This window comes from Glossina fuscipes, unplaced genomic scaffold, assembly GCF_014805625.2.
Source record: "Glossina fuscipes isolate IAEA_lab_2018 unplaced genomic scaffold, Yale_Gfus_2 3, whole genome shotgun sequence".
Lineage (NCBI taxonomy): Eukaryota > Metazoa > Arthropoda > Insecta > Diptera > Glossinidae > Glossina > Glossina fuscipes.
In genome coordinates, this window is record NW_023998417.1 from 3004297 (window position 1) to 3018618 (window position 14322).

At 32.6% G+C, this 14322-nt stretch overlaps 1 protein-coding gene, 1 long non-coding RNA gene and 1 other non-coding gene across 4 annotated transcripts in view; 2 read left to right on the forward strand and 1 right to left on the reverse strand.

The window, feature by feature from the left end:
- Positions 1 to 405: 405 nt before the first annotated feature.
- Positions 406 to 14322, reverse strand: part of LOC119634755 — a 76599-nt gene continuing 62682 nt past the window's right edge. The window contains exons 5-6 of the long non-coding RNA XR_005246977.1: positions 778 to 836; positions 406 to 703 (exon numbers count right to left, since the gene is read on the reverse strand). This is a non-coding gene — a long non-coding RNA (uncharacterized LOC119634755). The remainder of the gene's footprint in view (positions 704 to 777; positions 837 to 14322) is intronic.
- On the forward strand, positions 1769 to 6924 carry LOC119634750 (prolyl 3-hydroxylase sudestada1). 2 transcript variants are annotated; one of them, XM_038029102.1, is made up of 7 exons: positions 1783 to 1972; positions 5005 to 5095; positions 5165 to 5502; positions 5571 to 5765; positions 5843 to 6312; positions 6382 to 6523; positions 6590 to 6924. In XM_038029102.1, the coding sequence occupies exons 1-7, from the start codon at positions 1912 to 1914 to the stop codon at positions 6907 to 6909; spliced, it is 1617 nt and encodes a 538-aa protein (XP_037885030.1). In that variant the 5' UTR covers positions 1783 to 1911; the 3' UTR covers positions 6910 to 6924. The 2 variants fall into 2 exon arrangements, with proteins under 2 accessions (XP_037885029.1, XP_037885030.1); XM_038029101.1 differs by lacking the exons at positions 5005 to 5095; positions 5165 to 5502; positions 5571 to 5765; ... (1 more) ...; positions 6382 to 6523; positions 6590 to 6924 and adding an exon at positions 2325 to 3973 and having other exon boundaries at positions 1769 to 1972.
- Trnas-cga lies at positions 8111 to 8192 on the forward strand. The gene has a single exon. It is a non-coding gene; the product is annotated as a tRNA-Ser (tRNA).

The following is a 14322-nucleotide window of genomic DNA, read 5'->3' on the forward strand; positions in this document are numbered from 1 at the left end:
AATTTTTGGAAAAAAATTTTATTTACAGCAAAAATTTTTAGAAAAAAATTTTCAAAAACAACAAAAAAAATTTTACAACAACAAATTTTTGGAAAAAAATTTTTATTTACAAAAAATTTTGGAAAAAAAATTTATTTACAGAAAAAATTTTTAGAATTAAAATTTTACAAAAATAACAAAAAATTGTAGAAAAAAATTTTATTTACAAAAAAAAATTTTATTTACAGAAAAAATTTTTAGAATTAAAATTTTACAAAAATAACAAAAAATTGTAGAAAAAAATTTTATTTACAAAAAAATTTTTGAATTTGTTTTTACATATTATTTTATTAAAAAGAAGTATTGTTTTATTATTGTTGCTTTTGTGATTGTAATATATGTAAATATATCTAGTAAAATATAAATTTAAATAAAAAAACAAAATAAATAAAGATTTGTTTTCTATATTCTATGCGTGGTAAGTTCATAGGGTTGACGTAATCGTCGCAAGGATTCAGTTTGTAAAACTTCTTAGATGGCTGGAAAGTGTGCAAAACCGAATAATATTGAATCGGCCTCAAGACGTGGTGATCTTAATGCAACCAATCCCACTTTTTATAATCCAGTTTAGAAAAGGTGGTAAAAAGGGTTGTGTGAAGTCATGTCCGAAATTGTCGACCAAAGCATTTTATTCAGCATCATATAGTTGACGAAATCCCAATCTCTGCAAAACAATTTAAGAAAGAAAAAACAATAAAGCAAAAATTTCTTTTCAAATCATTTTGTTGAATTACGTACAAGATGGAGGTAGGAAATCCAGGTCACAGCCTTTGAACACGGAGGAGTTATTGAAGAACCTTTTAAGAAAAAATATTTATTATATAATAGCGTTATTTTAAAAGAAATTTAATAATAATAATTGTAAGTGGTTTAGGAATTAATTTTTAAATAAATTAAATTTATTAACAATAAGATTTGTATGTGTGATGTATAGAATAGAAGAGATGTGCGGGAAGATTATATTCATCAATTATTTGGACATCATACTAGATCTATAGACTTTCCCAACGATGATTAACGGAGTTTACGGAACCAACCATTACGAAAAACGAAATAGGGAAAGCTACAGAAAAAATGCCAAAAACAACAAGGCAAGGGGTAACGACAAAACAGAAGGTTGACGCAGTGAAGCGTTATTTTCATTTCCGAACGGTAAACAGAAATGGGCAGCTGAGCTACTTTATTATTTTGTAGGAATATATAAACAAAAACATATGGTTCAAGAATGGAAATTAAAGAAATCGATAAGAAACCTTATATAAATGAAAACAAGCTTGTTTATTCATTAGTGATTAGGTAACGTCTATGTAACCATATGTATATAAGATATATGTTTGTGGATTAATTGATTCATAATTTGGAAAGTACCATTTATCACGCTCTGCAAACCCATATAATTCATCCATCCCCATAGTGTTTAGTATTTCCCCGTTCTTTCTTTTTTACAAATTTGTTTGTGCTTTTTGTTTATGTTGCCGTTGATTTCCTAATTTTTGGTCAGTTTTTATTTACATTCTCATGCAAAGCAATATGCTAGCGTAGCTGCTCATTGTGTTTACCACTTGAGAAGTTTCATAGAACGAAAACGAAAACAAAAATGATGCTTGATTGTGTTAGCCCCCTAACAGCATCATTGTAGGCTTGCCTTTACAAATTTAATTGAGAATTTCTCAAGGTGGCATCGTAGGCGATGCTTGACAGTATAGCTCGTACAGCTCACTTGATACTTTAGTCATATTTAAAAAAAAAAAAAAAAAGAAAAAAACAAACAATTTTCTTTATAGATTCAATGTTTGCAAATAAGGCGTAATTTAAAGACAGAAAAAGAAAAAATCATTCAGATTTTACCTGATCGGGACAATTGGCAAAATTATGAACAAATTAAAAGAAGATTTAAACTTACAAGAATATAGTAAGGAGGAGAAGACAGATGGTAAGTGGTGTGCTAGTTAATGGAGTGTAATTAATTTTTGTTTAGACTCGGTTTGACTATCATTGATACATAAACATAATAATAATGATAATAATAATAATAAAATAAATTTAGATAAGAGAAAACTTATGTAAATTATAAGATATATGACCCAATCCCCCCATTAAGCTTTATTGAAAGAAATACATGTGCTTTCAAAAAAATCGTACCAATAACTCATTCCGTTGAGTTAGTTACACAGATGCGAAAAATATATAATTCAAATTTACTTTATTTTCGAAAATATGATGTAAGTTCATAATCGAATACTTTTCAAATAATTGAATGAAATTCATTGTTACTTGTATTGCAGAGCAAAGCACAAACGGTCTAATAAATCAATTTGGCTGTGATTCCATTGAGGAGGAACCCAAAAATAAAATACCCCGACTTACCGGCAATGACGATGAAGCCGCACATATCATAAATTTAAATTTTAATACAAATTACAATCGTGTAGAATTTACACAATTGTTAAGTAAACAATGGCTGGCCTTAGCAATGAACGAATTCAAAGATACTGCAAGTGGTGTTGAATTTTATGGCCAACCGTATCAAATTTGTTTACTTCCTGATTTGCTCGAAAATAAGCACGGTTGCAAAGAGCTGGTCAGAGAAATGGTCGAAAAAGTGAAATGGTCTCGCAAGCAAATGGATCTGTATGAATTTTATCAAAGCACCGATCTCTCCAATATGATAAATTGTCAATTTTTAGCGGGATTTTTGCATATGTTACGACGTACGGTGAGACCATGGTTGGAAAAAATAACCAATTTAAAATTAGATTATGTCTCGGCGTCCTGTTCAATGTATACATGCGGAGATTACCTGCTAGTCCATGACGATCTTTTAAAAGATCGTCAAATTGCCTTCATCTATTACCTAACACCGTGGTTCAATCATGAAGAGTGGTCGGAAGAAGAAGGTGGTTGCTTGGAAATATTCAACAGCGATGAACGTTGCTTTCCGCAATTTCCTGTCAGCCGGCGAATATCACCCAAAAATAATCAATTTGCCTTCTTTAAGGTCGGCTCAAAGTCTTTCCATCAAGTAGGCGAAGTAACTACTTTCGATTATCCACGTTTGACGATAAACGGATGGTTTCATGGAGCATCAAATAAGGATCTTATAGCCGATGCTTTAAGACCTTTTACTAAATTAGAATTTAAACCTCCGCTAACATCGCAATCTACTTTGGAATTACTGCTGAATGAAGTCTACCTCAAACCGACCACTAAACGTAGCATTCAGAAACGTATCGAAGATAATTCGGAAATATGCTTATATGAGTTTTTTCGCCGTGAAGTGTTCGAAGAGGCTTTAAAGCAATTGCTTAATGATAAAAAATTGAAATGGTCCCGCCAGGGACCAGCGAATGCCCAAAATTATGAAGTTTTAAATTTGAAGACCACATCCGCCATTATTGACAACCTGATAAAACTATTCTTAAGTACCGAGATGTTTGATCTATTGAGAGACTATACTGATCTTGATTTGGCCGGACCAAATGCGGGAAAACCGGGGGTTTGTGTTGAAGTACAACGTTGGTCACACGGTGATTACACCGTGCTAGGGGATGGCGCTATATGCGATGAGAATACCTTGGATTTAATCTATTATCTGAATGCTGCCGAAGGTGCTGCCATTATTACGTATCTCTCACCTGACGGTGATGGGCCACACACGTCGCACAAAAAATCCACTAATCATAGTGACATAGATTCATTGGAAGGCGAGGGCTTTGAAGACGAAGATGACGACGAATCAATCTTGTTGACTATTACGCCTGTGGACAATGCACTCAATATTGTTTATCGTTGTGAAGGTACAACAAAATTTACAAAATATGTATCACGGAATACGCCGCTAGAACATGGGCCCGTATACGTAATAGCATGCAGCTATAAGGAATGAATGAATGAATGAATTCTTATATAATATATGAAATGAATTATTATTTATGTGAACTCAAAGTATTTTTTCTTTTTTCTTTTCGTTTAAGGCATAAAGAGATGGAAAAATATAAAAACAAAAAAAAAAAAAAAAGTACATAAAAGTATATGTATACGAATAAATTATGTTGATTTAATTCCAAGTTGTTTGTTAAAAGTTGAAACTAAGGATATCATAAGTTTCATGATACGTTTCTCGGGCATATCTTATTATAAATATTTATTTGATATATATTTTAAACTAATTTTTAACGCATATAAGAGGAGGAGTCGGATGACGAGATCATAACAATTGTAAAGCATAAGAAAGATTATTGGAGTGAATTGGCCAAGTTCAATAGGTTGTCCTCTAAATTGCTTTAAGGCAGCACAAAATCTCTGCTGGAATGCCGGAATGAAAAAATTCAAGACTTATTAAATCGTGAATAATTACTTGAAAATTTAATATCTATTCAGCAAAAGACAGTAGCCAGGCATAGTCTTATTTCGATTCAAGTTTAAATAAAGAATTGTAACCAACATAGAAAGGTAAAGGTAGTTTATTATAACACTTGGACATAGGCGCCAGAAATCTCCTGAAGTACAAATATTTTCCATTTTGGGCAGGATCTAGATTTGTTTTAATTCTAGCGAGATAAAGTCGAAACTTTCTCCCGAAAATCCCGCTTCTGTCGGCGTATTAAGTTTTAAAAACGGAAACGTTCAGGCGATTTTTAATTTGCGAAGAAGAGCTGCTTCAGATAACTTAGCCCAAATTTGAAAATAAACATTTTTGAACGTTGAGTGCAAGGGTAGCCTTCGATCGATCTGCTTGTAAGCGCACAGTCAGAAACCTTTAGCATTGTTAAATATGTTTTATAGTAATAGTATTTAATGGTAAGGGTTATTAAGAGTTCTTTAGCGAACTTGTTGATTTGTTTCCGAGTCATCTGAGGTTCATGGAAAAAAAGAGAACAACATATAAATATCGAGAAGATCAATTGAAGAATCAACTATGAAAAATATAATTTTTTTGCCTTTTTTTTTTAAATTTAATTATAGGTAAATATCGTGTCTATTCAACTTTGGCATTTATGGCTATTGTCCTTGGAATTGGTTTACCTATGTGGTGGAAAACAACGGAAGTATACAGGTACGATCCATAACTGATATTGAGAAAATTCAATTGTTTTCATAAACAATAATTTCATGTTTTTTTTAGAGTTCGTTTACCATCATCGGGTATAATGAAAATGCATCAAGAACCGATACGAGCTAAACTACAAGTTGGAATTTTCACATTCAGAAATGAAAGGGCAGAACTGCTTATCAAGGAGTTAACTCAACAATATAAAAACAATGACGTATGGCTTATCGAGTTTCATCACATTCCATATACCAAGAAAGTCTCGTTATTGAGAACCCCGGCCGCACTCGAAGATTCCATCCTAAGATCATATAATATGACAGAAGGAGATTTTTTATTCATAGAATGGCCGAAACTGGAAGAGGATATTTTGATAACTAATGAACGATCAGCTTTGATAAAAAGTGATTGCGGTAAGAGAAGAGTATTTGTCACAATTAGATGGACTCAAGTGAAATTTCTCGTCTTTTTCTTTTCTAAGCTTCTAATAAGATTGCTCAAGTTTTGAATTTATATATATTGCAAACACATCGCATTCATCAAATCTTGGCGAAAGATCACGCGGACAATGTAAAGAGTGAAGCCCCTCAGGCGGAATATGATGTTATAGTGTCGGTTTTAAATCCTCAACCGGATGCCATGAATGTTAAATGGCATGTCCCATTGGCTGTTGAAAGTAATTCGCATGGATGATGTTTTTTTTTTACGTCGTTAATGGGCGAGTATATGTGAAATTCTTTTTTCAATTTCCAGCCTATTTGAAACCTTATTTGCAACAAATCTCTCATATATCGAATTACACGTTAAAAACTCAATGGAAATTTCAAGTACCATTTGAAGCCGATTTGCGACAAGTACGCGATAATACTGCATTCGGTCGTCATTATGCGTTAGCCGATGCTTCTTTGCCTCATATCATTACTGCGATTGAAAAGAATTTGGGCGTAGGCATAACCGACAAGACACCCATCAATTTAGTCGTCTACGTTACTCCTTGCGATATTTCTCCCGTCTTCATATACGATAAGCGGAATCAACGTTCGAATGACGTAAACGCTTTCATATCGTCGAAATGGGGCGGCCTAATAATAGTCAATCCGCCAATTGATGCCTGTAAATACTACAATGAACATCAGCAACAGGTGTCCTTTTTCGTTCAGACCAATGATGTTATGCAAATAATGTTATATCAACTACAAAAGTTACTAGATATCAACGTAGAGGTAGGTCCATATTTTCGCTTGCTTATGAAGCGTAACACAGTTTTACTAGTCTTTTTTTCTGCTTTACAGGTTAACATGGATGGTGTAAAAATAGTCGATTTGGAACAATTAGCTCCTAGACGTTGGGAATATGAATCTTATATAAGACGTAGTGCCATAACTCATATCACAACCGCAACAAACACTTTACAAAGCTTGATGAAACTTCTAAGTAAATTTATCTATGAAAGTTTTTGTAAATAATTCTGAATATGTCTTGTACTATTTATCTTTTTAGATAAGATCAGTTATATCGTAATCAATGATAATGTCGGCGCGTCCATTAAAACAGCTTATGAGCATATCTCGATGGCGAAAAAAGCTTTAGCTAATCATCAATTATTTACAGCGTCCGCGTTGGCACAAAAAGCATTTGTCGCCTCGGAACAGGCGTTTTTCGATGCTAGTCTCTTAGCTCAACTTTATTTCCCAGACGAACAAAAGTATGCTATTTATATACCATTGTTTTTACCAGTATTAGCACCCGTTGTCATGTCATTTTCTACTCTTTCGAAAATATTAAAAAATCGAAATGAGAAAAAAGTGAAAGTAAATTAAAAAGTATTAAACCGAATACTTAAATAAAATGAATAATGATCGGAAATATTTTCATTGCGTTATTCAGTTAATATTGCGTTACGTTTGGTAAAATTATCGTAATTATGAAATTTATGTTGCAACAGATACGCAAATCTACAGAAAAAGAAATGGGTAAAGAATTTTCTAATCAATCTGGATCGAGTCAGAAAATGATTATCAATCGATCGGTATACCAAAAACTGTGAGTGAAAAGATTGGGTGTAGACGTAGGACGATATGATCGTTCATATATTTCATAGAAATTGCCTTTTGCGTTGATTGCTGATGCTTATTTCCAAGAAGATTGCTTCTTTTTTGACTTGTTGATAAGGATTGGGGACTTAGTTGCGTAGCAGCAATTTAAAATAAACTGAGTGGTCGAGAAGACAATGGATCTCGACCAACAATGTTTGTAGTCTTTTAAAGGGCTCGTGGAAATGAATCGGAAAATTTACTCTGAACAGAATAGAAGGGAGAGTACGGAATTTTTTAGCTTAAAGTTTTCTTTCGCTTACGTGCATATCTAAGTTTTGTTAATCATTGAAACTGTCAAAACTATACGACCAGAAAAGTATACTATACGACCAGAAAAGTATACTGTACGACCAGAAAGTATACTGTACGACCGAAAAGTATACTATACGACCAGAAAGAAAGAATTCATGTAAAACAAGTGTATTGGCAAACCGTGTTATTTACAAATATATACACAAATATCTAAACAAATATTTATTCATTTAGTTTATTCATTTTAATCGAAATATTCGATTGGAAATTAAATATAATCATTAAATTAATCAAATTGAATGGTCGTGGGTTCGAACCTCAAGTGCAGCAGAACTGTTAATAAGACCGATGGCCTTAGCTGCTAATGTTTTCAGTTTTTTTAGTCTTAGAATTTATTTCTCTGGCCGAGTAAAATATAACAATAATAAAAATAATAATAATGAAATAAATTTTTATAAATACTAATGAAAGTTATTATATAAATGTCTAATATATTATATTTTGTTATAAGGAACATTTGAACATTTCTCATGTAAAGGCATAAAACATTTACTGTATGTGTTGTTGTTTCTCTTTGGTAGTTAAAATTAAAAATAGCTCAGAGCAATTTTGGTAAATAAAAATTCGTCAACATCCCTAATAATGTTCGCCATTTAGCATATCGCAATTGTAAGCAGTCGTGGCCGAGTGGTTAAGGCGTCTGACTCGAAATCAGATTCCCTCTGGGAGCGTAGGTTCGAATCCTACCGGCTGCGTTGATTTATTGATGCGATTTCGTTTTTGATAAATAATTCTTTTTTTATTGTAAATAAAATATTTTTTATTTTTTATATTTATAAATAATAATTACAGTCTAGTAAACTCTGCGCTTGCTCTGTCGTTTTTGCTATTGATTTAATCACTTGTAACATTTACACAAAAGTCAATGAAAAAATTGCTGTGATGTCAAGGTTAGCTTATCAGCATGGAGTACAATACAAACGAATTGGCTGCACACTAAGTAAACTCGTAGCGATTATGAAAAAAGCGCTTGCACAGAAAATTTATACATTTTAACTAATACGATGGCAATGTTTGTGTTGTTGTGAATTAAGCGTGAGAACAAACAATTCTGTATAGGTCAGGTTCATAAGAAAAAGACTCGTGACAAATGTCAATCAATAAAATAATTACTAAGTAAATGGAATATTTTCTTAAACAATACTAAACTTAATTAATCGTAGGAAGAGGTGGCGAAAAATATATGAACTTGATAAACCAAATCATTTCAGAGCATTTTAATGAGATCTTCACGAAAATTATAAATTAATTTTTTTATTGCTTTTGTTTGGCATTTTCAGAGAGATAGGAAGGAATTCGTTGAAATTTTCAAAAATTCGCATAATTCATCAATTTTGATGAGCAAACTATAACCAATTAGTATCTGGTGTTAAACGAATTCTAAATAAAAGCAAATCTCAATGTTGAAAAGCAAATCACCCTTCAGCTGTGATTGTCGTTACAGAAAAGCAACAGTGTTTTCCGGTGAATTTCTGCTCTAAGCAATAGAAAAGAATCTTCTATCCTCTTCCTGATGCCTTCTAAAATTTCGCATAAGTAACACTCGGTACAAAGGCCGGTTGAGATTGATTGTAAAACATTGTTACCCCATACGCTTTTTCACAAAAAATGAAAATTTCATTTTTTCCGATTGACGATGTTACCCCTTACGTTTTTGGCAAAAAACCGAAAATGTCATTTTTTGCGATTTAGGACGATGGTACCCCTTACGTTTTTGGCAAAAAACCGAAAATGTCATTTTTTGCGGTGGTACCCCTTATGTTTTTGGCAAAAAACCGAAAATTTCATTTTTTGCGATTTAGGACGATGGTACTCCTTACCTTTTTAGGAAAAACTGAAAATTTAATTTTTTTCGATTTAGGACGACTTCGTTTCGGACGGACGACTTACGCTTACGTGGTACAAAATGTTTTATTCAAGTCCAGGTACATACGAACAGGTTTTCATTTGACGACCTTATGTTTCCTCCAACTCTTGGAAAATAGAGATATTCGAGGAAAGTTGTGTCGATGGAGAAGGAAAAAGTTAATTATAATTTTCGGGTTCATTATAATCGATATGTGAATCACTGAACCAAAAATAAGTAGATTTTTCGATGCGGTAATCGCTCGAAAGATGAGACAAATTAATGTTCAGCACTATTGTGATTAGTAAATGTATAACCAAGATTATTACGATGAAGCCTCGATCATTTACATTTTATTATGTTTCAAAATATAACGCGGATTAACTGAATTTTCATCGGGACTTCGGGAAAAGAGAAAGATATAATAGAATATTGTAAGTTTTCTCCCAAGACTGAATATTCGACTCATTCATAATAATTTTAGTTAAATCATAAAAAAAGAGCGACAAATTTTTCCTGATATGCTATGTAATTAAAGAGTTATTTAATATGAAATGTCTTCTTAAGCTACGTATGAACGTGAACGTGATATTTTATTTGGATTAAGTTATAGCTGAGAGACTCAGCTTTATTTAACATATTCTGTCGTTTGTTCATTCTTTTGCATATTGAAGACTAAAGACTAAATGCAGTAAATCAGCGTACATGAGATGTTAATGTTAAATATAGAAGCAATAATAACAACAACAACAACAACAACAACCACAGTACAGCAATTGATGATGTGCTCGCAAACTTGCATAAATGTCAAGAAGAAGTTTTTTTCCTTCTTTAGAATCAAATTAAATTTAATTATTATTTATAAGCGTTTTTAATCAAAGCTTTATGTAGTATTTACAATGATTACCAGTAATAGATATGACAAGTGTATGTACGACTGGCTATGTATGCTATAATATATTATTTACTTGTCTTTGTTTTTTTTTTTCAAAAAATAATTATCGTAATGATGTTTAAATTAGATGGTAGACGAGTACAAGCACTTAATATCTGCCTATATTTATGGTTTGTTAAGTTGAAATCTTGAATATATATATAAATATACAATGACGACTATCAAATTTGTTGTACTCAACAATGTTACCTTGAAAGAACGCATGGAATGGAATTTAATTCTTTTTTATTATATAATTATAGGATCAGCCAAAGAACATAAACAGAAATTTTCATGCTTACGAGCATTAGGTCTTTTTGCTATGGAGACCCGAGCACTTTTGTTTTATCCTGTATGATGAACGTGTCCTTTAAATGGTTACGCCTATTTTCAATACCGAATCTGCGCTTGGAAATTTCCAATGATTGTTCTTTCAAATTTGAAGCCGATTTCTTGCTTTCATATACAAACGGACAGGCGGACATGCTTAATTTGGTCCAAGTATAAATCAATTTTATAAGGTGTCTGGAACTTCCTACTACTTTTTGCCGATTTCTTGACAACAATATTAAAATTATTTACATTTCTCGATATAAAAATGAATACAAATTTATTATGAGAATGGCTACAGGTTTTCCTAGCATTGAAGAAAAAAATCTCACATAAAAATTGATATCTATTTTTTTAAATATTTTACTATAATAGAAAGAAATTATATATATATACATATATATATTTTTTTCTGTGACCAAGCGTTCAGCGGTAGTCTTCTATTCGCGTAACGCACGGTTACAAGGATCTGAGGAAAGAGAAAGGAAGAAATGCGGAGGTGATGGCCAAAGTGAGCCGAAGTGAGCCGAAGCGATAAGTGTTGTGCTTTTAGTGACTGATCGCTACGACGAAAGTAAAATCTACCGCACTGTATGTGCTATAAGGGGACTAATGAGGTTTCCATAAACATATATATATATATATATATATTTATGTACAGGTATCTATATCTGTCTATCTATATATGTATAAGTTCTGCATTTAAGCTAAATTACCTTGTGACTTGAATTGGCGGACACCCGTCGGCTAAATGGACCTTAACTTGTATTTCTATGCTGTCAGGCGGAGCGTAACTGGGAAGCGCTCGGTCGCGAGCTAGGTTTCCTATCCATTACGATTCATAATAAGACCATCGGCAGTAGACTATCTATTTGGCGCCCCACACGTGTAAAATCATTTATGACTTCACACAGGAGTGAACATGAACATGGGTCATTCCGGAACTTTCTGTTTTTGAATACATTCTTCGGTTTCTAATAAGGGTGTTTACTTGCCGGGAATAGGAATCAGATAAACACCATATTTAAGTTCAAATTTTTATCCCCTCGGGAGCACTGCATACGTCATTTGTCATTCAGGCAATGTATGGCAACATCAGGCTAACCAAACTTCGTCTGCGCGTAGAGTGATGGCGCTCTTGTAAAAATTATATTTAACCGGAAGCAATGGAGTTAAAAATTTACAACAACAAAAATTAAAATTACAAGTTTTGCATTCTCTTTTAAAATGGTCGGTGTTAATGCGATAAATTTATACTTGACATCAAGTGGCGTAGGTATATTAATTTTGTTAGCTTGTCTGTACAGTAAGGCCTTACTTTGCGCACTATCACAGACAGACCACAAATCATATGTTTCTGCCAAACAGGTAAACAGCTGTTCTTGTTATATTTTTATGCTTTTCCGGTATTCCAGCATTTAAGGATAAGTGCGAAGACAACACAAACATTATATGGTGTCCGATCGACTTCTTCCATCTTCATTAAATTACTGAAACGTTTGAGGGTTAAAAGCGTTTCCCACTGCGGCGTCTTCAAGTCAAGGCCTGCGCGCTCATTCAAGGGAAGACTTTTGGACTATAAACTACGGCATATGCATGCTACATTCTGTACAATATTCTTACGGAAAGTGGAATTATGAGAAGACCTGATTCACTAAGAATCGCGTCTTTTTATTATATGTCAATGGTGGATGGGAGAGGATTCGTTTTGAGCCTGCCTTTTGTTTTCATCTTTTTTTTTTACTATTACATGGCATTAGTAGCAGTTTGTTTATAACGTAACGACTACGATGAGGTGAAGAGATGTAAATAATTTTTTCAAGTTTCTGTGAACACATTTAGGGTGTGAAGCAAATTAAATTTCTGTTCATATTCTGTTCAAAAAATTGTGAATTTTAAACAAATATCTCTATTTCTATGCACTAACACAATTATGCATATATGTGATGAGCACAGGTAAAGTGCTCATTACTAAACCGGATATACAATAATAATAAGAATAAAAATTAAATTTTGAAAATAAGTCTCTATTCCGCAATCCTTACAGTTATTCCGCTCGCAATAGTGTTTAAGAAGCAAGCAGAATGCTACGTAAATGTGTTTAGGATATTATATACATTGCTTGACCTCAGATGAAAGAGGCAGCGAAAAATAACTCCATAAACTATACGTGATTTTCTCCCTTTCAATACAGTAGGTGAGGTTTGTCTACAAAGGTGATAAATTTTTATAAAAGATCAAAGACACTACGGTTCTTAAGGACCCTTAGATTAAGCCAGAGAGTTAAATTTGTATTACTCCCTTTATTTTATTTTCATTTTTAATTCTATCTTTAGTTTTACACCCACCACCGAAGGATGAAGGATATATATATTTTGTCTGCAGCGCCCAGAGGGAAACTTGAGCGACTCCACAAATTATTTATATTCTCGATCAGCACAAAAAATATATGTTCTTGATCAGCATCAAATTTTGATCCCATTTAAGCATGTCTGTCTATCTGTCCGGCCGCTTATGTAATGTCAGCTGGACGCAAAAATGAAGTTATTAACTTCAAAGTTGGCCGAAATATTGGAGATTCTTGTACGTAGGCTGGTATTGAAAAGGGAAAATTTGAACCCATTTTGTATGATGCTGTAATGTCTGTACAAAAATAGAGATAATTAACGCAATATTACAGGGCATCAAAGGTTAATCCGTGGACTGTTTCAAATTTGTAATGCTCAGTCCAGCTGCCTAGTGTCCTGGGTAGATATTCGCCCAACAGCAAAAATGAAGATGAAATTGTAATAAGCTTTTCAAAAGACACGCCCACAACGCCTGGATGTCTTTTATTTTGAAAATAAGAAACAAGTGGGCCTTGCCCGTTCCATAATAACCTAAAATTTAGTTCTTTTTACTTTTTTTCTCTTTTTCAGGTTAACGGACGGCGATGGGTATAAAAGATTCGGTCATGACCGAATATAATTTTCTAACTTGTTTAAAGTGAATTCTTCATTAAATGTGCTAATGTCTGGTTTGTTAAAGTTATCGTTAAATACGCTCTAAGCTAGTGCGATAGGACCTACATAAGAACAATAAGTTGAGTGAAGGCGCACCGCACCTTTTCCCATTAACACTATATCTGCAATTTGTTTTAAGGTCTAAATAGTTAGTTACCTTACTTGTTAATTTTCTTTGTAATAATAATAATAATAATTTTTTTTTTTTTTTCTTGCATATATATTTTTATATCCATGTACATGTGTGAGTATATTTTTTTTTTTTGTGAATTGTCTTTTGAAAAAGTGAAAAGCTAAACAAGATGTGCGCAAGATTTCTTTCTCGTTTCGAAGATGAAGAATGCTTAAGCATTAAATGTTAATAAGCAAAAATGATGTTTAGGTTGTTTTTATGTTGGCCAAAATGGCATGTTATTGTGACTGTAGTATTTTTTTTTTTTTTTTTTTTTTTTTTTTTAATAAAAAACGATAAGCAATTTTTTGATGAGAATATTTTCTCGTTTTCTTCGCGCAAGCAATAATGATATGAATGAATGGTTGAGCAGCCGTAGAAGAATGTGTTGCAATACATTTAATAACTTATGAGATTCTTAAAATTATTTACGAAAAACGAAAGAAAAAGAAAGATAAATAAATGCAAATATTAGAAAATACCACTAAAGTTCAGCTGCTTACGATGAACATAACATAGTTTGATGGGTAAAGTGGGACGC